At 40.5% G+C, this 25386-nt stretch overlaps 1 protein-coding gene across 1 annotated transcript in view; it reads right to left on the bottom strand.

Moving 5' to 3' along the window:
- Positions 1-25386, bottom strand: part of ABCA13 (ATP binding cassette subfamily A member 13) — a 2470580-nt gene that overhangs the window by 563520 nt on the left and 1881674 nt on the right. Inside the window, exon 43 of the mRNA XM_078686273.1 lies at positions 753-868. Coding sequence (XP_078542399.1) covers positions 753-868 — 116 coding nt within the window. The remainder of the gene's footprint in view (positions 1-752; positions 869-25386) is intronic.

Raw genomic sequence — 25386 nt, 5'->3', positions numbered from 1 at the left:
TATTTTTCAAACCTTCAGCTCCGTTTCAAAGAAAGCAAACTTTTGAGCACACTTTAAGAAGGTGGTGGAGGGGACACTCTGCACACTCTGAACCCTCTTTTGTAAACACAACGCTTGAGCACATCTGGTTTAGTAGTTGTCAAAGCATAAATGAAGTGCATCTTGAGGAGGAAAAAAAAATGAAAATCTGTTATGAACTTTTCGTTTGGAATAACAAGAACTGCCAGGAGATGAATGTTTAAGGGCTGTGGAGCAGGGCGATACGACGCCAGAGACGGCATTATTTAGGAACGTGTTGTTTTGGCACCCCGGGATGATCAGGTACCCCGCGTCCTCAACTCATTATTTCGTTAGTAACAAAGAGACATGGCGGAGGCGAGAAAGACCTCTTATTTTCAGCACTGTGTGATAACAACCACCCCTGTTCTCAGCAGCTTTGGGGCGGCGAGTGGGTCAGGAACAAAGCAGACCACATTATCAAGTGAAAACACAAAAACAGGATCGAGACAGTGGAGCAGCAAGCGCATCTTCCAAAGATATTTCTAGAATCTGGCTCATTAGCTGCAAACAGCGTCTCCCTTTGTAGACCCCGCCATCGTGAAGCAACTTGTTCTCTCAATTTCCCAAATGAAAACATAATAGCCTGCGAGGAGGCAGAACCATGTACACGACAGCAGGTGCGAGCGAACCTTAAAGATTTTTATGTGCAGAGAAGAAACCATAATTCCAAAGCAGCATTTCCAATCACATACCCAAAGAGTGTCAGCAGGAGAGCGGTGGCTGCCAGGTTTTCTCTCAAAGTGAACGCTGTCAGTTGGAAAGCTGCAATAACGCAGACGCACAGGCCGACGGGAACCAGATAAAACAGCTAGGAAAGAGAAGAAAACAGCAACATTTAAAGATAAACATTTTTTCTTGTTTCACACAAAAGTATAATCGAAAGTTCTGAATAGACTGCTTCAACTTTCATGGCATTCTGCTCGACGCTAGGGGGCGGCATAGTGCACAGTTGTAATTAGTGGTTTATGCTCTACCGGCGTATCATACCCAGAGCAGCAGACAAGGTCATATTGAGCAAATGTGGGTGGTCGCTCCGTTATAGTAGACACGTCCCGGTTATAAATAAGAAATCAAGAACAAATACGCACATGCGCAGTTCAAAAAGGAACAGGCCAGATATGAGACTGACTAGCTGCAGAAGATACATGTAGGTGAAATGAAACCAAGCATGAGCAAAACGAAAAAATTCATGGACGTCAATTATTGCGCTCAATTTGTAAAACAATAAGTGTCACTGCCAGAGCCCTCGTCAGGAGGCCACTGCAGCTTGCACCCCCTGTTGCCCCTGCCAGAGCTGCCAGTGACCACACCAGATAACTGCTAATGATCACACTCTTAAAAGTGTGACAATTCCATGCCCCCCAAACTATAAAGACGGTATGGGTGGTAGGTATTAGTAATTTTTATTGTGTATTTAATTAAAAAAACTGCTCTTGTGCTAATCTCTAAAGCCGCGGGCAGCGCCACTGTGTGGCAGATGGTCATAAGAGTGGGAGTTGACAATTAAGTGCCTGCACGGAGCACTGGAAAGCACTGGCTCAAATTAAGCACTGGTTATCAATCACCCTTTTTTGTGATATTCTAGGCATTACTTTGGCTAGCTCTGATCTCAGGACTCATGGAAACATGAACATGAAACAAATAGGGATCCAGGGGCCTGACACAATAGGGCAGTTCATAACTGGCATATGCAAATTGCACACTGACTGGTTTGCGAACTGCTCTTCATTTTGAGATGCGACTGATTTCTCCTTGTTAGGCTTCACCTCAGGAGGCGTAAGGATTTGGCTCTTCCTTAGGTTGACATGCTCTTGTAACTCTGGGGCAGCGTCAAAATCCGTGGGTGTTGCGTGAGAAAACCCATTGCAACGCCCATGTAGCACCTCTCGAGCGTGAAGTAAGGCAACACAGCAATTTTACCGCTGCCATGCCTTACTCCATAGCTACGAGGCCATTCAATGCCACGCATAGCAGCTTTGCGTGGCCTCATACATATGACTTTGCTATTTGCGCTGTCGCAGCATCACAAAAGGTGACGCCCAGACGGTGCAAGGGACTCATAAATATGCCCCTGAATGTTCGAGCAAAAGTTTAGCGAAGTCTGGCGTTCTCAGTTTTTCAAATAAGCCATTCTACTGTAAACACACTACTGACGACAGCTGTTTCTGGTCAGTTATTTTCAGGACCTGCAATAACTAGAACGTGGCTTAGGAACAACATTGGGCACACTATCTGGGAATCTGTTATTAGCATTTTCTTACAGTTATATTCTGAGAGCTTTGATGTTGCTACAGAATACAGAACATTTCAAACCTCCCTACAGAGGTAGGGCATTTTAGGCATCGGATAAACATTGTCACAAAGGTAAGTTACAGTTGTGAGTAATTTATAGGTGTACCTTTACTCCTACACTTTTGACTAACTTTACTGCTATTGGGTACTCACAAACTGCAAGGGGAAAGTTACTTAAATCCTCTCAACCCACTGCAAAAGTGAGTGGATCCCAAATTAGGAGAGTAAGGTTCTACAAAAAAAAGTTAAAAAGCAGCAAATCTAGCATTGTACTTGGCCAACAACTGGACTGCAACACTCTCCTGTAGAAAAGAATAGAAGGTGGGAGCTTAAATGTAAACCCCATAGGGAATGTTAAATGACATTATCTAAAATAGTTAATAATATAACTAATTATAATTGAATGGCAAAAATGTAAAATATTTTAATAACTTGTTTCCATTTTAATATCAATGTAACAATAACTTTTATTACAATGTAATTACATTACCTTTAATTATTCTAGACACCATTTTTAAAATTAACCCATGATAAAAATGTATTTTTTACCCTTTAGTTAGGAAATCATTTTTTCATTTAAACTTGTGAAAAATAACTTCAATGAAATGTAATATATTTATAATACAAAAAGTTTATTTCACAATTAACTTATTAGTGCAATAGTATTTTTTTCTGTAGGCCTACAGTTAATATACATAAAAAATGTATTTACATTAATATTTAACATAAACATATGTTTACAAACTTTTTCCAACTAAAAAAACCTTTTTTTCTTTATCCTTTATTTTACCATGTTGAGATCCCCCCCCCCCCGACTGTGATAATGTTAATGTATAGGCAACTTTTCCCTGTAATCCTGGGACTTGATCATATTTTATGTACTGAGATCTATCACAGTTTGCTTCATAGTTCTCAATTCCAGAACTAATGGATATATGTATCTTTGGAATAATTAAGTGCTATTTCAATTATTTAATTATGCTGCACAGGGTACTACGTACAGGGAGTAGTCAAATTTTTTTTCTGCTAGTTCTTGGAAGTATTTTACAATCGTTCATGACCTTCAGTCGTATAAAGTGTTAGAGTGCAAATTTCGCTCTTCCATTTGTAGGGGTGCATTATAATCATGGGTAGGTAGCACCTAGACATATTCCTTTATTAAGTTAACGTGCAACCTTAGAACGTGAACCTTAATAACATAAAAATTGACGTGTTAGGGATATTTTCTAGGTAAACGTGATGAAATTAATGTTGCAGCAATGTGTGTTTAGCTGAAAACATTAACAAGCAGAATTCATACAAGTCACTGTCGAGACTCAAACAATTGATGTGCTTAAGTAACGTGTTAATTTAGAGATGCTTAGAAAATGATGTTCATTTTATATGTGTAATTTCATGGGGCCGTGTTCAGTTTCTTATGTTGGCGGATTTCTCTAGGCCTGAATTGCATTTTTACCCCGGTAGCTCTTGCATTAGTCTCACTAGTGAATTTAATGAGCATGTTGGATTTTTCCTTTTTCACATTTCTGTTGCAGGTGGAGAATTCATCCTTGTTAACTAGAATAATGTCTTTGTTTTAGGAGTTAGGCTTCGGGAGGATAGAATACATTGAACGTTGATACTGATAATAAAGAACTGGTATACTGTCTCATCGGAGTAAGCCTGAGAATCAAGGTCATCTTGCCAAGGTCTGGGAGCATCGCTGCCATGTGGAAAATCACCTACAAGGAGGTGACTGGATGATTTGGTGCTGCAATGCATCTTGGGATTCTACCTGCAAAAGTGAAGTATTGATGTTAGGGACAGTATCTGGGTACATCTGCCTTGACTTGTTGAGAGAAAGAGCATCTTTGAATGAGCTCTGTAGCTTTGTGCTACTTGACCCATGTGATTTGAAGAGACTTCTCAGTAATACTTCACAAACTGACACCTTTATGAACCTTGCCTTGAGAAGTGCTAAGTAGGGATGTCATGCTAGTTGTAGTGTAGGGACAGACTAATGCTTTATACCTATGAGCCTCCAATGAAGGGGAATATTGATGTCTGTGCAGTAATTTTGTGTGTTCTGGTCGGTCCTTGACCTGTATGTTGTGTGCATGCTGCACCGCCTTAACTTCACCCGTAGGTTTGGCTTTGTATTAGTTCCAATGTATATATACACCCTTATCGTGAGGTGCTTGCATGTACAACTGTTCTTGGCTTTGTAATAAAGTAACTAAACCTAATCAGGAGTCTATGATTCTTCGGAGTCATAGTTCATTGGAACTGTAATGATTGAATTACTAATGATTTCACTCCCTTCCATGCTTTCATGCTGATAAAAAAAGTCATCGGCCAGGGGTTCCAGAGCAGATTTATGACGTGGAATGAACATTCTTTAAAAATCTACATATACGTGTCTATTCAGAAGCAGAACATACTGTCTGATATTTCTTTTAGTGTTGTGCTTCCAGAGCTTTTCATTCAACAGTCGGCAGACAAACTTAATATGGCAGACATTCTAGCTATGCCGGAGGTTACACTCTAGTGGAGTACTGTCATTCTTTGAGTAGGATGGATAGACGCTAGCATAAACAGACTGCTTGCAGCCCCGAGTGCCCATGGTTCTCCTGGAATCATATCTCGCTGTTATACACTCAGGGTCATACTTATCAATGAGTTGCGTTTCCCTTGCGCAACACAATTGGATGCAAGGGCGACACAACTCATAAGTTGGCTATTTCAAGCTACGCAAGGCCCTCTTGTGTTGCCCAGAGTGGCTTGATAAATCTAGAGTAACACAACGCAGTGCAAATCACTGTGTTGCATTTCTCTGCCCCAGGGTGGCGTTCCATGGGTGGTGGATGGGTGTACCCACGCAACACCCATGGATTTTTGGGCATTCCCAAATTTACCATTACTTGTAGACATGGGAATGCGCCAACATGCTAAATGTCTCCAGGTGAGGCATAACGAGGAGAAATATCTTTTACTCCTCATTTTTCCCTCTTTCTATGCGTGCTGTATTCTGCAGCACACACAGAAAGAGGAAAATGCCACAGAAGATTGTTTTTGTGCAGGAGGGTCTCCCTTCCTGCACAAAAACAATCCTGGTTACAACACAGGCACCCTTATACCATGGCGCAATGGTGCCTGCATTTGCATTAGGCAGCACATTGTGCGCCAGTGCTATGAAAAGACAGCAATGCGCCATATTATGTCCTTTCCTTGTCACACAGCGCAAGGCAGCAAGGTGGCTTTCTGCGCTGAGCTACGTGACATTTTGATAAATATGCCTCTCAGTGCTTAATTGATGTGGGTACTTGCAGGACCTCAGCACAAGCCCTTGTTTTTTAAAACCGGCACTTTGTTATGACATTACACCACATGGTGGTGCTGCCCACCGATTTTGTAACATTGCCAGGGTTTGATGGGTAGCAGGAAGCGTTGTTACTGGCATTTGTCAGCGCTGGCATGCACAGTGGATGTTGCAAGCTTTCTTCTGAGGTATAAATTGGGCCCAGACACCTATGTTTTTTTTTGTTTTTTTTTTACAAATTAAGCACTGCCTACAGTGTTTCTCCTTCTAGGCAGAAGGAGTGTTCAGTTGCCCATATTAGTGACTTAGGAAATAGGACAGAGAGACACTGCAGGAGCACTCATTCCACCATCAAATCCTATATTTGGGTCTTGAGGCAATACTGCAATAATACCATTCCCAGATGCTCTATGTAAATCTTATTGATATTAGACATGGCATGCAATTAATTCAGATAGTGGGCAAACTATTTCATTTGGAAATAAATAAGGACAACAAACCAGGGTTCTATCATATATTTGATACTATTTTATTATTTATTGTTCAGAGTTGTGCTTGTGCATATTTGATGGTTATGTATAATTCATAAAACTCCAGTCCTGTTTAAACTTGTTACTTAAATTAATTGTTGCTAATGCTTAAGTGATCAGAAATGTATATTTACGCTTCTTCTGTGCACACTGTTCAACCTTTTTTATTCTGTGACACAGCTTTCCGTTACAAATAAATGAATCAGTTTGACTGGGCTTGTGAAATTTAATTATTGTAATGAGATGTTGTAATTCAGGGGTAATACTAATCGTTATGCATAAATGTTGTTTCTAATAATCGTGTTTGCTGTGCCTTTGCCCTCCTTGCAGGAGCTCTAGTTAAACAGCACAGGGGGTTTGTTTCACATCATTGTTTTGTATATTTTCTCCCTCGCCAATCCATGTGCAGGTTATTACTGAACCATGTTACTTTCTAGTCAATTACTAATATTTGAAAAAGGTGCTTTACTGTCTAGTTTTTCGTCTTCACATTTTCTTACGGTGTTGTGTCGCAGTGTACAGTAATGAAAACACAACACGGAGTATGGTGCAACTTCTTTACTTCTGCCTGGTGCTCAGAGCTTTATATTCTCTGTCTTCTTTCTATCACTATTCAACAAGGGGCCTAACCCAACGCACACCTAATTTCTAGCGACCGGTAGCAGAGTTACTTGTCCAATCTACACTACTGCTCAAGATGTGTACCTTCACACTGATCTATAAGGTCGCGGTGTGTTTAATATATATTCATGAAAAATACACCCAGGTCTAGTCCACTCTTAAACTTAGTAATAAAAATAAAGTGAACAAAGAGAGAGTGCCTCACGGGAACACCACCCGAGGGGGTTCCTGACACACAATTGCCAGTTTACCCACTTCTCATCATCGGCCACTCTCTCTTTATGTGAGTAAAGAATGAAAGGAAATTACAAATAGTGATTCCCTGACTAAGGGAAAGGGGTGCCCAAATAAACCTCTAAGTTCCCTCATGTGAAATAAAAGTGAAACAGCAGTGTGTGTGCACCTAAAACCCCTGTGGGAGCCAACGGGGATGTATGACGTTACAACGCATGCTTTTACCACGCATGCTGTTACAACGCAAGTATTACAACGCAAACCTTTACAACGCATTACACTTGGGGGTGCTGGATAGTGAATAGTTTAATTTACTATTCCAACTCCAGTCCCCGTGGACACTAGGGAAGGTGTTGGATAGTAAATTAAAACTATTCCCTATCCTAGAGCGCCCCCCAGTGTAATGCGTTGTAAAGGTTTTCGTTGTAATACTTGCGTTGTAACAGCACTGCGTGGTAAAAGTTTCGTTGTAAAGGATGTTTCCCGCCAACGGCGATCGGCCACCACTGTTAAAAAAGGGGGAAACACCTGCTAGCAAAACTACTTTATTCTGATGCTGCAAGATTACCCAGTTAAAAATGGTTCATAGTCTACCATATATATTTACTCTATGCCGACATGTTTCATTGCCATAAATTTCAGCAACTTCATCAAGGCGAGATTGGGGTTCTGTTTTCAGGCTTTACTTTGGTAAGTTCACAGGACCTGTAGTGATGTTTAAAAACAAACACAGCGGTAAAAAAGGTTAGTCCCCAGCATAAGACTTACTAGGGCCACAACCCTATAGACATACGACATGTAAGAGACACACATAGCAAAGAAAGTCCACAATTACCTAATGGCTGCCAGCTACTGCATACCTGCAACCATTTAGCACGTCAGACACCGTGTCAAACGATCACGTGTCTCCTGGTGGCACAGTTAGAATCTGGCCCCCTGCAAAGCAAAAGACACATACGAAATGAGGCCACCGGCAGTTTCACATATGTGTACTAACTCCCAGGCCAGTCTTTTCATGCCTTGTCAGCGAAGCCCAATCGTTCACAACGGCCAAAAAAGAAGAATGCATTGCCTGTTCCCACACACAACAGCTGCTCAAAGCTAAACTTCTCGGCATGTCCTAGCGTATATCAATCATTATGATGGTCAAGCAGTCTGTACCAGAGAGTGTGCGTGACATGCGCTGGAAAACAAACAAACAGCCTTACCGCTACCGAGTAAAATGAGTCCCGAACGATACTCCCACTAGCCTGTGGCGCTACCTCTGTTTAAGCCCCATTACGGGCGTTGGAAAAGACGCGGTGATGCGTCACGTTGCGGACCCTGCAGCGGCGGGCGGCCATCTTGGAACGGGTTTGGCCACTTAATAAAGTTTGTTAAAAAATAGGATATTGGGGCGGTATCGAGATCGTGCCCACCCTCTCTAAGAAACAAAACACTGTTCGAATATAGCAGTATGTCATGCTAATGTAACTGAAATGTTTACAGTGTACAGCCTGATTTTAATTTTAATTTGAATTCTCAGGTCTATTCTCCACTGGGCTGCAACATACAGGGACCTAGGAGGGGAGGAACACCACACACCACGCATTAACCAGAACTACGGGCGGCCTTGCCTGGTGAATGATGAAATGGAGATATTCTTGTGCCAGTGAGACATGTGTTTTGGAGGGTTCCCGAAGATGCCTTGGCATATAGTCAGCCAGATTTTCACATTTCCTGGGCTTCTGAATGATGGTGTACATGTATTCCTTAAGTCTGATTCTGCTGTACTTAATTCAGGCCAGCATCTTCGTTCAAGGGTTCTCAAATATTGTTAGCAAAGGCTTGGTGATCAGTAATAATGGTGAAATGTTTGCCATAGATAAATATGGGAAAGTGCTTGCAGGCCCAGACAACTGCCAGGCTTTCTCTTTCCGCTGTGAAAAGGCTATTTCTGTATCTGCAGGCTTCGACTGGCGAGAGTCACAATGTGTTGTTGATCATTCCCCTTGTGATGTTAGATGAGTATGGCTCCCAGCCCTACAGGACTGGCATCCACTTTAAGTTCCATCTTCCAGCCAGGGTTAAACTAGGTCAGGTCAGTGGCATTCCCTACCGTTGCTTTATTTCAATAAAGACCTGGTCACACGCTGATGACCATTTGAACGGCTGCCCCTTCTTGGTCAGTTCTTGAAGGGGGCAGCTTAGAGTGGCATAGTCTTCAATGTACCAAGCACAGTAGCTGGCCATCCCGATAATGACAGGAAGTCTCTGATGTCTCATGGGCAAGATGTGCCATTCAAGGATTTAACCTTCTCAGAGTCAGTTATTCTGTCCCCCTTCCCCAGAGAAAATGTGTTCTTGGAACTTCAAGGTGGTTTTGTGGATTTCACACTCATTCCGATAAAAAGAGATAGATTGGCAACTAGAAGCAAATGGCACACTCGATCCAGGGCTCTTTTGTGTTCTTTAGGGATAGCTCCAAACACTAGAATGCCGTCACTGTAGTTGAGGGTATTCATTGTGACTCTTCGTATATCCTCTTGAAAAATCTCGGCTGACGATGAAACACCAAAGCTCAGATTCATGCATCTGAATAGTCCTTGAGGTGTTGTGAGGGTGATAATGTATTGAGAGCTTTCATGTAGCTCGAGCTGGTGCTATCCCTTGTTGAGATCCAACTTGGAAAATACCTTGGCTCCAATTAGCAGCGTGATCATATCACTGATGTGGGGCCCCGGATGTCTCAATCTGTCAATTGCAGTGTTGGGAGCTCTCCAGTCTACATATAAACGTACATTTCCTTCTTTGCCTCATTTCAGTACGGCTACTACCCGGGAAACCTGGCTGTTGGCCGGATGATCTTTCAATGATTTCTGCCCTGAGTAACTTCCGTAGTTCATCCTCCACTGCGTTCTGCAGGTAAATGGCACCCTTCGGTGATGTTGAGCTACTGGTTTTATTTGTTCATTGATGTGTAATCATACTTAAAAGCTAACCATCTCTTCCAGTACTGCAAATAGCTTAGGGTATTTTTTTGCTTTAGCTGGTTAATCACCCACTGTGTATAAGATAGCTAATAGCTTCAGATGCTCTGTAGTCGGTAAGCTTAGCAAGCAGTCTGCCACCCCGGGTCCATCAGTCACATGTATCTGGGCTTCCACAGTCCTGTCTTTTTTATGTGAGGGTTGTTCGGAATTGCCCCAGACACGGCCGTGGCTCTTTGGACATCCAGGTATGTTCTCACTCAGCAGCCATTTGTAGCTTTGACTTCAGATTCATTTGTATATCGTGACACAGATATAGTTGAGGGGGGCCTCACTGTCTAAAATGAATTATGCTTGATGTTTCTCCATGTGCAGGCGGTCTCGGCTATTTCTTTAGCATGTCACAGTCAGCGACCATGCAGACATACTCTTCCCTTTCCTGAGATATGGGGGTGAGGGACCTCAACTCCCATGAGACAGAGCGTTTGAATCGCGAAGGTGGCTTTGACATTACACCTGACCCTGACGAGCTGGTGGAGCGCTCTTGGTCTCTTACAGCCTTCACAGGATGGCGAGGCTTGGACTTTCTTTCATGTTGCAAGATGTTGCATTGTGGTGCTTTGCATACTCTTTCGCCGTGACTTTCTTTCCCACAATGTCTGCATTCTTGGCCCTTAGTAGGGCATGGTCCCACATGAGGATATTCCTGTCCATAATGGTAGCATTCACTTTTGTACTCTTTCCTTTTTTCTATGTGTTTGGGACCACAATGACAATCCTTGGAGTTGGGTTTGTGCCATCAATCCAACTGTTGTTTGTCCATGCATTGAGCCTGCAGCTGGAATGCTAGTTCACGCTTCTCAGTCTTTCCGGCCTCCATCTTCTTTGCATGTTCCTTAGCCCGATCATCCACTCTAGTCATCTCTTCTATTTTGTCCAGGGAGTAACTTTTCTTCAGTAGGCATTGATCGAGTGGCTCAGATTGGTATCCTTCAATGACTCGTTGATGGACTGCATCTTCGGTTGTGAATGTGTCAAAAGCACAATATTACGCTAGCAGTTTGAGGCGCGTAATAAACTACTTTACTGATTCATCTTTTCTTGTGAAGCCACGTTTAAGGTATATCGCTCATAGTCTATATTTTTTTGTGTAGAAACTTCTTGTTGAGTGCCTCGCATACCAGTTAGGAAGATGTCGTTGATTCTCTGGATAGCTCTTTGATGACCTGTACATTGTCTTTACATAACAGGTTACACAAAGCGATGAGGTATGGCTCCTGATCTGTTACTTTAGACCCTTTCATAAAATCCTCAAACTCATCCAACCATTCCTGCCAGAGTAGCCCCATTCCGCTACTGGATGTGAGAGGCAACGACTCTGGGGGGTGTACATATGAAACTCCCATGATTTTGGGACTGGGCGTGTGTAGTATCAATAATCCAAAGAAGCAGTGCAGGAAAACTTCTTTATTCGGAGCACAGGAAACAGATCCGTCCTCTTCAGCTGCCATAACAGTACTGGCTGAAGCAGCGCAGAACACAGATTGCAAAGCCCACAATTCTAATTCTATACAATCAAATAAATGTAAATGTAGGTGTATTTGTAAAGCGCACTGATACTCCGGAGTGTCCTGGCGCTGTACTCATACCGCTAGGGAACCCTTCCTGGTTTTTCCCTGTGAAATGTCCACTCCTGGGCATCCCTGGGGTGCAACCAGGCATCCCTAGCACTGTAGGGGGCCGTTGTGGAGACTAAGCAAGCTATTGCCCAGAGTTGCAGCGTGGGACCCATGCTTAGAGTAGGCACCGAGGCGAGAAATCAGGTCTGAGGAATTATGAGCCCAAGATCCGCCAAGACCAGCCGAGGCAGGAATTGAACCCTGGTCCCAGGCCAGACCTCTGCATCAGGGTCTGCCGCTCTAACCATTGAGCCACACTTCTCCTAACAATAACTACAAGATAAGAACATAACACATCCCCCCTCTTTATATAATTGACAAATTAATAAAAATATAGTTAGGACATCTATTAAAATTATAACATCTATTCATAGCACCTACCGCCCCTTAATCTAAATAAATAAATAACCAAAATACATAACAAGAATTTATCAACCAATGACAAAATCCATTAACTACAATGGTAAATTCTTCTTTCTTTCACATTTTCCACCTGAAGTACTACTGCTACCTCTACTAACATCATTACTCATATCATGTTCTCCACTCACATCACAATTAATGTCAGGTATAGTCATTTCGTCTTGCAGAGGTACATTGAAATCAGTAGACCAAAGGGGGTCAGTAGCAACAAACGGTTTAGTTCTCTCACTTATGCTTCTTTTGCATAACACTACTCTTTTCAAGTTCCACACTTTGCCATTCTCTACATGAACAGCATTGTTTAAAATGTCAATGACTTTAATAGGTTCATAAAATTTACTTACACCTTTAGTGACTCTCTTAGGTTTTTTAATCCTCACCCAATCACCTACTTTAATGAAAGCATTAGAAACATTGTTATGTGTTTTATAATGTTCTCTACTTTTATTTTTGTCCTCAGAAAGTCTCGCTTTAGCTACTTGCGCTGACCATGTTAAAACTGAGAAATCCTTTAACCAAGCAGGATTAAACTTACACCTTGGAGACCTGCCATGCATCATTGAAAAAGGTGATAACTTTGCTACGTCATTCTTAGTAATTCTGTATGCCCATACAGCTTTCTTTACAGCTAACCTCCAATCAGAATTGTTTGAAATTGCTCCTTGAATTATACCCTTTAACACTCTATTGAACCTTTCTACAGTTCCGGTCCCACTAGGATTGTATATTGCTGTAGTTTTATGTTTCAACCCAATTCTATCAAAGTATTTTTATGCAGCTAAGGAAGTGAATTGTACACCATTATCACTCAAAAGAGTGATAGGTATACCTTCAGAGATAAACACTTGATCCAAAAATTCCAAAAATGAATTTGTATCAGCCTTGCTCACAATGTCAGTAATAGGCCACTTGGTAAATAAATCCATCAAAACAATTATATACTCTTGAAACTCACCAATTGGCCCCATTATATACATTGCAACATTTTCCCAAGGCTGATTAGGAACACTAACATTTGACATTGGAGTTTTAAGAGTACGTAGGGTTTTGTCCAAACTCGGACAAAATATACAATTATTTACACATTTTTCCACATCTCTGTCAATAAACGGCAACCAGAACAATTCCTTTACCACATTTTTCGTTCTTACTACACCAAAGCGACCCTCATGACATAACTGCAAAATTGCATTTCTCATGCCAAAAGGAGGAATCACTTTGTAGCCTCTATATATAATGTAATTTTCAAAAGATAAATCAAATCTCACGTCCCAAAAGGCTTTGCACTCTTTAGTTAATGAATCTTTTTTAGGCCACCCCTTAGACATGGACTTCACAACGTCTAATACATCCTTAGAATGTTCACCTGCCCAATCCTTATGTTTAATAGCAGATAATCCTGAATCGTGTACCAAAGCGGCTTTAAAGTCACTCCAAGGATCATCCTCACATGTCTCCAAGGGATTAGGTAAATGTGACAGGAAATAAGCAATTAGGTTGTCCTCCCCTGGCATGTAAATTAATTTATAAGTGTTATCTTTCATCCTGATAGATAGACGAGCAATTCTTGCAGAGGCGGCAGAAATCCCCTCTGTGGAAACCAATTTGACTAACGGTTTGTGATCAGTCCGTAAAACTATTGTTTTTTCCCAAATGAATACTCTGAAATGGTCAGCAGCCCAAGCACAGGCAAGTGCCAATCACTCAATTATAGGGTATTTCTCCTCTGAAGGTGAAATTGACATTGATGCAAATAATATAATTTTTTCCTTTCCACTATTGTTCATTTGGTTGAGCACTGCTCCCAAACCCTTATTACTTGCATCAACTGTAATATAGGTATCTGATGGAACATTCTTTATAGCGGTAATCAACTCAGGTTTTGGTTTAACACCTGCTGCAGAGATGATATGACCCAAATATGAAACATTTCTTTCCCGAAATTTACACTTATCACAATTTTATGGTTAAACCTTTACACTCTAAGATACTTACAACCATTAGTAGTCTTTCATCATGTTGGTTCCTGTCCACTCCGTAAACCAAAATATCATCTTGAAAAAATGATACCCCACTTTCCTTGCTAAACAGATTGTACATAAGTCTTTGAAATACGGCGGCTGCTGATGCTAAGCCACATGGCATACGTTTGGTCATCAAGCATGTTATTATTTAAATGTCTTAAATCCAGACATAAACGGATTTTCCCATTGCTACGTTGTGCCACTACAATCGGAGAAATCCAATCTGATGACTCTACTGGTTCTATTACATCCAACTCTGTTAGTTTTTTGAGTTCCTTCTCCACCTCATCTCGTAGCATAATGGGTATCATTCTCATTTTGTGGACCTTTGGAACTGCATCATCTTTAAGGGTGATCTTGTGTTCGAATCCATTAAGGCTGCCCAACGCTTCATTAAATACGCCAGGGAATTTACATTGCATTTCCTATCCAATTGATGCAATCTCATCAACAATCAGTATCCAATAATATCAATCCTTTCACCAGTGAAGCTTTCTGAGTTTATATCGGGTGGAGATAAATATTCACCAATTTCTTCCTTAAACTTACTATTCCATATTTCTTCATTAACTATTGTGAATGGCGAACCAGATTCTGCATAGATTCTAATGTTAACTCCACCAATGCCATGTCACATTCAGGTTTCCCTTTAGTATTTTTCTCATCAATTTTTAGCACCAATCTCCTTTCTTGAAGATTTAAGACACTTGACGTCTTATCATTTTCATCATCATCATCATTCTCACTGCTGTTAGTACTTCTGGCATCATGCACGCATTTCACTCTAACTTTTTTCCTGCAACAACTTTTTGCAAAATGCCCAATTATTCCGCAATTCATGAATTTTTGTTTGAGTGCAGGGCATAATTTACTGTACGCTAAGTGGTCTTTGCTACCACAGCATTAGCATTTCCAACCTGAGTTACTCTGTCTTCATTCTGAATTATTTGATTTCTATTTCTGATCATACGTTTTCTTTTTTCTTTATGGCTAACTTTACAAACATCTGATCGTTCTTTATCTGGCTGTTGCACTTCATTTGCACACCTCCTTGACATTTCTGCCTTGCGTACCAAATTAACCACTTCCATTAAAGGAGAATCTCTGCTAATCCATAGACGATCTTGTATAGAGCTGTTGTTGCTATGCATTACTACTTGGTCCCTTATAAAGTCATCATGATTGTCACCAAACTTACAATCAATGGCTAATTTCTCAAGTTCAGCAACAAAGTCATCCACAGTTTCACCCTTAAGTTGTTTGCGTTGGAAACATTTATATCTCGTAACCCCTATGCAAACCTTGGGTGTAAAATATTTGTCTAAGTCATTCAAAGCTGTAAGTATACATTTGCATCAACACTAACAGTAGTTTTTGGCATTCAGTTGTAAGTTTTTAATCTTTAGGACCAAGTCACAATAATACAATTCTCTTTTTTTGATCAGCAGACATGTTCTTGTTCTCATCTATGGCAGCAATATAGTTATCAAAATATTCTTTCCATTCTGTCCAGACCAGAGCTAGTTCACTGCCTGAAACCCAAAAACTATGAGGTGAATTGATCGTAAAATTTTGTTGAGCCATATTTGCTAGCAATAAGATCTAAAGTCTATATTAAGTATGACTTTTAGAAATAGTCATTAAAATAGATCAGACACAGTACAATATTGAAATATTTAGGACTCCCACCTGTTTCCTGTCTCCTGTGTTTCTCGAAATGTATTCAATAAGGCAGTAGATAATTACGAACTTGTTAAGGGCGCTGTGCATGATGGTAAATTAACCCTTAAAATGATTCAAATGGCCTCCTTGTCGGGTCACGTTGCGTGACCTCGTAGGATTAGTAATGTGTCCGTTGCGTACGCTATGATGGAGTATGTTCCACTAGTTCCATGAAGACTGAGGAGGTAGAAGGTAAGGTGCGCGCGGTTAATTTTCAAACATCGTGCTGTTGTTTGAAAGATGCATTTACCACCACCGATTTCAATAGTGGACCGACTGTCCCACGCTATTTTTTTATGAGCGGTATTAAACTTTTACAGTACCTTAAGATTAGGACAGCTTCAGGGTATTTTATCTCTTTTCCTATAATTCCCGCTTCCTCGTTGAACGCCCTCACAGTAAATATTACGCCCAAAATTCTCTTCCGTTAAAGGAGGCTTTTAACCAGTAATGTGGTTCATCCGCCAACCCGTCTCCAATTAAATTGTAGTATCAATAATCCAAAGAAGCAGTGCAGGAGCACAGGAAACAGATTGGTCCTCTTCAGCAGCAGTAACAGTACTGGTTGAAGCAGGGCAGAACACTTAACGCAAAGCCCACAATTCTAATTCTATACAATCAAATAACTACAAGATAAGAACATAACTGCGTGTCACTCAATGATGCTTCGGTAGGTGCCAACATGTTAGATGATTTGATCTGGTTATTTGTTCAGTATCTGTATGAAACTTGTGTGTTAGACAGAATCACACTCTTATGCCCTATTTACAGATGTCAACTGGTTCCTCTGGAGCTTCCAATAAGTGTATTTGCTATTGTGAACAAGGGGCCTGACTTCAAGATGCCCGCTCCGGGCCCTTTGCAGTGTTGGGAGTTGGCTTCTGACTCCAAAGCGGCCTTCGGTACTTTTTGTCCTGACTTAAAGATAGCCGTCTGTGTCTCGATCTCCCAAGACTACAGAGGTCCTGTCTAATGAGACTAGTAATAAATATGTCGGCAGAATGCGTGTTGAGCCTCCCAACTAGAAGCGCACTTCTCACCTTCCTCTTGCTCCTCAGGTGAGTCTGTGCACTCCACGGTAAAGAGTCATAATATCGATGTTTAAATATCGATATGCCATAATATCGATGTTTAAATATCAATGTGACACAATATCGACCTGCAAGAATATCGTCGATCAGAATATCGGCATGTAGGTAAGAAATATTGTTTTTGTTAATATCGAAGTTAGTAATATCGTTAGTCAAAATATTGTTTTAATAATATCAAAATTTATTTTAGTGTTCTGTATTTTAGTATATGAGTTAAAAGTATAGTTTTTTTTCTAATGTATGTATGAAATTTTTAGAAGTAATTCATTTTATGTTAAGTCAGTTTTGCGTATTTTAGTTCCGTAGCGGGTTGTGGGGTTACAGGGGAATATGATGGGAAGTAATTTAATTATAATTATTTAATGAATGAATTAATTAATAATTTAAATTAGTTAATATTTTTGTATTTGATAACTTATATTGTTAATTGTGTTAATTAATTTGTAATTTGTTATTAATTAGTTATCAATTGGTTATTAATTATTAATTGGTAGATAAGTTAATTGTGTCATTTTTTAGGAGCGGGTTGTGGGTTTATAGGGGAGTAGGGTGGAAAGTAATTTAATTATACTTAATTAATTAATAATTGTATCAATTAATATTTATATATTTAATAATTTATATTGTTAATTGTGTTAATTAATTTATCAATTACTTATTAATTGGTTATTAATTATTACTTGGTAAATATGTTAATTGTGTAATTTCTTTAGGAGCAGGTTGGGGTTTTATTGGGGAGTAGGGTAGGAAGTAATTGAATTATATGCAGTTAATATTTTATATTGTTAATTGTGATAAAAAATGTTATTAATTAGTTATTAATTTTTTTATAATTAATTGGTATAGATGTAAATAGCATGATTTTTTTAGAATTGGGTTGTGGATTGATAGAGGAGTAGGGTGTGAAGTAATTTAATCTTAATAACATTTTTATTAATGTTTTCATATAATATTTATTGAAAGTTATTTTATAGTGTTAATTGTGTGATATAATTTATTGTTGATGGTTTTTAAATTGCTCGTTAATTTTTATTAATGAATTAATTAATTGTTAATTTTTTTAATTGTGTATTATTTTACAATATTGGTGGTGTTTTTTATAGGGGAACATGGTAGGAGGTACATAATTTTTGACTAATTCATTATTTCTTAATTAATGTTAATTATTTTGCAGGAGTGGGAATACTAAATTATTCCCCACCGCTATCCAACACTTTCCCTGCTGTTGCATTTGATGGAGTGGGAATAGTAAATTATTCCCCTATGCTATCGAACACTTTCCCTACTATTACACTTGGTGGAGTGGGAATAGTAAATTATTCCCACCTGCTATCCAACACTTTCCCTACTGTTGCACTCACTGGAGTGGGAATAGTAATTTTTACCCACCCGCTATCCAACACTCTCCCTACTGTTGCATTTGCTAGAGTAGGAATAATTATTTTTACCCACCCACTATCCAACACTTTCCCTACAGTTGCACTCACTGGAGTAGGAATAGTCAATTTTACCCCTCCACTATCCAACACTTTCCCTACTGTTGCATTTGCTGGAGTGGGAATATTAATGTATCCATCTCCGCTATCCAACACTTTCCCTACTGTCACATTCACTGGAGTGGGAATAGTAATTTTTACCCATTTGCTATCCAACACTTTCCCTACTGTTGCATTTGCTGGAGTGGGAATAGTAATTTTTACCCACCCGCTATCCAACACTTTCCCTACTGTTGCACTCACTGGAGTGGGAATAGTATTTTTTACCCACCCGCTATCCAACACTTTCCCTACTGTTGCATTTGCTGGAGTGGGAATAGTAATTTTTAACCACCCGATATCCTACACTTTCCCTACTGGTGCACTCACTGGAGTAGGAATAGTAATTTTTACCCTCCCGTTATCCAACACTTTCCCTACTGGTGCACTCACTGGAGTGGGAATAGTAATTTTTACCCTCCCGCTATCCAACACTTTCCCTTCTGTTACACTCCGTGGAGTGGGAATAGTAAATTATCCCATCCGCTATCCAACACTTTCCCTACTGTTGCACTTGCTGGAGTGGGAATAGTAAATTATTTCCCTCCGCTATCCAACACTTTCCCTACTTTTGCACTCTCTGGAGTGAGAATAGTAATTTTATACCCTACGCTATCCAATAGTAATTTTTACACTCCTGCTATCCAACACTTTCCCTACTGTTGTAATTACTGGAGTGGGAATAGTAATTGTAACTCCTCCGCTATCCAACACTTTCCCTACTGTTACACTCGATGGAGTGGGAATAGTAAATTATTCCCCTCCACTATCCAACACGTTCCCTATTGTTGCACTTACTGGAATGGGAATAGTAACTTTTTCCCACCCGCTATCCAACACTTTACCTACTGGTGCACTCACTGCAGTGGGAATAGTCATTTTTACCCTCCCGTTATCCAACACCTTCCCTACTGTTGCAAATACTGGAGTGGAAAAAGTCATTTTAACCCCTCTCCTATCCAACACTTTCCCTTCTGTTACATTCCGTGGAGTGGGAATAGTAAATTATCCCCTCCGCTATCCAACACTTTCCCTACTGTTGCACTTGCTGGAGTGGGAATAGTAAATTATTTCCCTCCGATATCCAACACTTTCCCTACTTTTGCACTCTCTGGAGTGAGAATAGTAATTTTATACCCTACGCTATCCAATAGTAATTTTTACACTCCTGCTATCCAACACTTTCCCTACTGTTGTAATTACTGGAGTGGGAATAGTAATTGTAACTCCTCCGCTATCCAACACTTTCCCTACTGTTACACTCGATGGAGTGGGAATAGTAAATTATTCCCCTCCACTATCCAACACGTTCCCTATTGTTGCACTTACTGGAATGGGAATAGTAACTTTTTCCCACCCGCTATCCAACACTTTACCTACTGGTGCACTCACTGCAGTGGGAATAGTCATTTTTACCCTCCCGTTATCCAACACCTTCCCTACTGTTGCAAATACTGGAGTGGAAAAAGTCATTTTAACCCCTCTCCTATCCAACACTTTCCCTTCTGTTACATTCCGTGGAGTGGGAATAGTAAATTATCCCCTCCGCTATCCAACACTTTCCCTACTGTTGCACTTGCTGGAGTGGGAATAGTAAATTATTTCCCTCCGATATCCAACACTTTCCCTACTTTTGCACTCTCTGGAGTGGGAGTAGTAATTTTATACCCGACGCAATCCAACTTTTCCCTACTGTTATGGTTAATGTAGTGTAAAATATTTTTTTTACAATTAAATATTCATTTGAATATTTTAGTTCATTATATATCATCATATATATATTTTAATTTTATAGTTATGTTCCAAGTTTATGTATTATATATATATATATGTATAATTTTTTATTATTTTCTAACATTGTATAATTAAATAAAATAATCATTTATTAATATTATTAGGTTAATATATATATATTTTTTTAATGTATGTTCAATTGTTTTTGTGTATTACATTTATTAATATTCATTTTAAACTTTTTAAAATAATACTAACTAGATTTTTATTTATATTTATTATTGAATTAATTTGTTTATTTTTAAGACATTTAAAAAAAGATATTTTAAATCACAATATGTTAAACGATATTTTGGTTTCAATATTTTTGTACTTACCTTTGTAGAGGTAGGATGTAGATATTCTGTCCATCGATATTTTGTACTCGATATTCTTGTAGGTCGATATTCGGACCATCGATATTCTGTCAGTGATCCGTACTCCACACCGCAGCTCGACTCGGGTGAGCTTCTGGTGTCACATTGCTTCTGCTTCTTGTCACACGACTAAGGTGGGCTCACGATGACACAGCATTCCGATTGCTCTCTTCTCCATTCGAAAGTCAATGCGGATGCAGCGGGGCACTGGCATCCCATCCTCGATGCCAGCTGTCGTGTCACAGAATGTAGGAATGAAAACATGACACGTAGTACGGCACAACTCCTTTATTTCTGCCTGGTTCTCAGAGCCTCACATTCTATGTCTTCATTCTATCACTGCTAATCACTATTTGCTTGCTTCTTCCCCAAGCTCCTCCCATTCCTTCTCCCGGCTTCACCTGGTAGGCCGATTCCCATTGGTAGACTCTTAGTACCCTAACACTTGATTGCACTATTACGACATTACAAATAGGCACCTGCCATTCATTCCCAAATAGGCAGCTGGAATTACTACAGTTTACATAAAAACAGACAGGTTTTAACCCCTTCCACGCTCATGACGAGCTCAGCTCGTCATGAGGTACGCCTGTCGTACGCTCATGACGAGCTGAGCTCGTCATGTAACGCGGTAATTGCGAATCTTTAGCGCACAGCGGTAAAACGCTTAGCGCGGATGGGGTTAAGGAAACAGAAATAGCGACCAACACTCTCCTCCTGCTGGATCTGTGAATGGAAATCAGGGACAATTACTGGTGTTAAGAGGGGGCAATCATATTATAAAATATAGATTAGCTTGAATTTATCAATACTTGACACAGCGCAATGGAGAAAGACAACTTGCTGGGCTGGGCTGCACTAGGTCAAATTGAGAGGACAGGAATTTAGTTTACCATATACACTAACATATTGTGCTTTCCTGCTCTCTCTCTGCACTGGTGCACTTTTGGTTGCCAAGCACCAAGAAAGGCACCCTTGCGTCATGGTGCAAGAGTGCATGTATACAGCCGGGATTGTTTTTCTGCAGGAATGCATGTCATTCCGCACTAAACAATCCTTAAAGGCACTTTCCTCCTTCTAAGGGTGCAGCAGAATACTTAGAAAGAGGAAAAATCAGGAGAGATAAAGATATTTATCCTCACTGCGCCTCTAACGGAAATGCGTACAACATTCCCAGGTTTACTTGTAAATCTGGGAATGTGCCAAAATGCATGGTTGGATGTGAAGACCCACACTCCAGTCATGTGATACCTTCCAGGTACAGAATAACGCAAGGCAGTGACTTGCACTGCTTTGAGTTACTCCAGAGTTCTAGAGCCATGTAGGGCCACACAAGGCGCCTTTGCAGGGGTTGGTAAATCTGACTTAAGGATTGCGTCATCCTTGCATCAACTTATCTGACACAAGAGAAATACAATTCTTTGATAAATCTGGCCCTAAATCCACACTTCTTTTAATTTTCCTCTGACAATTTTCTACATTATTTTCATTATGTTATGAATCACAAAACTAATTGCAACAGCTAACAGCTTCTGCAGTACTCAAATCCACATTTCAGGGCAACAGCTGAAATAAGGTTTATTGAAGAAATTTTAAATGAAAAATGATACTATCATATAGTTAATCCACGTGCTTATGTCACCAAAACCTTCAGGGTAGACACCTTTCATTAGAATATATTAATTGTCTTTTGTTAAGACATTTTATTACAAATGATGCACTGAAGAAGAGGGTATGTCTCTTACAACAGATGTGGGCGGGTGTAGTTAGCTTTTAGAGATTTTCAATGTGATCTAAAGAATGTGCAACATTGAGAAAATTGAAAAGGAATTTTTTTTAACAATTCAAAAAGTTTGGAAATTGCTATATTGTATGAATTAGTACCTCGTTTAATATTGATCAATACAACAGTTGCAACTGTGTCCTCGAGCAGGATGGCTCTTTTGTTATTGCAGAGGAGCGTCCCCCCCCCAGAGATGGAAATATAAAATGGTATTTGAGTTAAATCATTACCATTTTATTTTTTGTCACCCCGTCCTGAACCGATTGTCAGGACAGGGGTGAGCTGCTGTTGAAAGGCAGCAGCAGCAGGAAGGATGGTGGGCTGCCTTTTGCACTTATTTAAAGTGCGCATGTATCTTTGACCTGGCCGTCCTGTGACGGCCAGCCACACATGCCCTCTTTAAAGCTAACCCAGCTTTCTTTAGACAAGTGCTCTTATGAGAGCTGATAGAGGCCACTACCACCAATCCTGGTGCTGCTCTGATGCTGTGAGAGCAGCGCAAGGATTAGTTAAGAGAGCTAGCTGGGACCCTGGAGTTATGAGGGAAGAAGACCGGAGCTAAGGCGAAGCAGCAGCAACCATGGTAAGTAAATATTTATTTTATTAATTGTTTTGATTTTATTAAACTACCCATCACCCATTTACCTGCCCCTCTACTCGCCGAAGTTGGCAGCCATATTAAAACACAAAAAATGTACAACGCCTCGATACCTACAAGTAGCACAAAATGTTTTGCCTAGTGGTGGCCGGCACAGGTAAGATCAGTGGGGCAGGGTGGGGGTGAGTCAACAGACAACAGGATAGGTCAAATTTAATAAAAAAAAATAAAACTACTTATCTTGCGCTCAGCGAGTGCAAGGTAAGTGGTGTTATTTTAACAGGGTGAAGGTTATCCTCAGCCATGAGACAAGCAATCCTTTTGCGCCCATACCTAAGGAAAAAAACTGTTCCTCAGAAATCCATCTTCTAAAGTCCTAGGCCATAGTCTCTTGTCTACTGTCACTATTCCTGGTCATGCCCTCTCACTATCCATAAAACGTAACATCACCCTGACCAGAAATTGTGTTTTCCTAGCTCGCTCTGAAGACTGGTTTTGTCACCTACCTCTGATGGAACTTTCCTTCCTCCAAGCTAAGATGTGAGTGATAAAATTGTTCTGTAGCCATGCTGCTTTTCTACATGGTACTGACATGTTTTCTTGAGTTGCAGCCTTTCTCTATTGGGCCCCGGTGTATGCGGTGTTCATCTCTGATCAACCATGCCTTGGCTCCGGTTGATACAGGTATGCCTGTATTGGTCTGGAGGAAGGTTGGCCTGAGTACAGCCAATGCTCCCGCCTTTGAATGGCTCTCTTTTGCATGCTTGGGCTCTCCTGAGGAGCATGCACAGTGCAGGGTTTCATGCCTTGCTGGTATCTTCTGGACCTTCTCAAGGGACAAGGACTGCTGCCTGACACAGTAGTAGATTTAAGGGTCTTGGATTCAGCTGGATGCTTTTTTGGGCTGGGGCCAGATACAGATGTGCACATGTTCACAGAAGGGTGACCCCATGAAGGATTCTTCTGAGTCTCTGGACTTTCATTCGACTCATTAGTCTCTGATGCTAGATGAGTTGCCAGAAATTGTGAACAAGACTGTGGCAACAGCAATGCAGGGTCGGACCAAGCATCCTTGGCTGGGGACTGATGAGGAGGATGTCGAGGAACTAGAGCCTGAAACTCACATGGGCATGTTGGTTCAAGGTTCACAGCTGCCAAACAGTCTACTACACATCAACGTAGGTGTACATGCTGCGAATGTCTGATGATGATCTTGAGTAATTACTTGGTTCTTATTGGCTTCTTTTTTCTGATGTTATACTTGTCCAAAAACAGGGAAAGGCGTCCTTGCTAGGGAATGGAAGGAGATTGATAAGACTATTTTCCCTCATTGTACGGATTGTTGCTACCCCTTGAAGAGTTTAACACTGAATTTCCTCAGGCAATAAAGAATAATTCTCTTCTAACTGGCATTACTCCATCTTTTCCTACGGAGGATTGTCCAGGATTGCCATCTCTGAGTCTGGTGGCTTAGAGGGCTAATGTGCCCACTCTAGGGGCCTGTGTTTGACATCATGGTTGCAGGTTCGCATCCGAGAAGATCCACTCAGCCTTTCATCCTTCTGAGGTTCATAAAATGAGTACCATTGGGTTGGGTAAAAATAGACATCTGTTATTCACAGCCATGATACCCTTGGGTGAATGTGCGCTTTACAAATGCAGTTATGTTTATGCATGTTTTACTCTCTTATTCAGTGGACAAAACATTGAGGATGCTTTCAAAAGAACATATACTGAATGAATTTCTCTTTTTGCCCTGCCACATATGCTGCATGTGCCTCTCAGGCCCTACTGAAGCATTTTTATGTGCTTCATGAGTGCTAGAAAAGAGATCAGACTGACTGCGCTGACCCCCTTGGCACTTTGAAGCTTTGGTATGCTTTTTTCTAATATGACCTTTAATTGACTATGTGCAATGACAACTCCTTGAATGCTGTGACAGCAGGTAACTGGCACAACTGCATGTGACCTTGGAAGCTGGATCCTCACCCCAACCTACCTGTCATTCCTGCATCTAAATTTCTTTGGCCCACAGCCTTATGAATTAATGAAACAGTTAAATACAAGAAACTGTTAAAGCATATTCGAGGACAGCCTTACAGGTCTTGGTTGTTTTTTGTTTCGAGGCAAACAGCAGTTTCAGAAGCAACATGGGTTTTTTCAGATGACCCTTCCATGTGTGGGGCCTTGGTCGGGGCACTGGTAATGTTGAAAAATCCCACCTTTCCCAACTCCTGACTATGGTGAGAAGATTCCTGCTTCGGTTGGTGGTCAGTGGCTCATGTTTGCCAATAAGAGAAAGGATCAAATCAGAGATCAGTGGGTAATGCAAACTATCTCAGTGGGTTATCAACTCGGGTTCAAGTGTGTCCCTTCC

This window comes from Lissotriton helveticus, chromosome 4_1 (genome assembly GCF_964261635.1).
Source record: "Lissotriton helveticus chromosome 4_1, aLisHel1.1, whole genome shotgun sequence".
In the NCBI taxonomy this organism is placed as follows: Eukaryota; Metazoa; Chordata; class Amphibia; order Caudata; family Salamandridae; genus Lissotriton; species Lissotriton helveticus.
The sequence above is the reverse complement of the archived record's forward strand: the minus strand, read 5'-3'. Positions and strand labels throughout refer to the sequence as shown.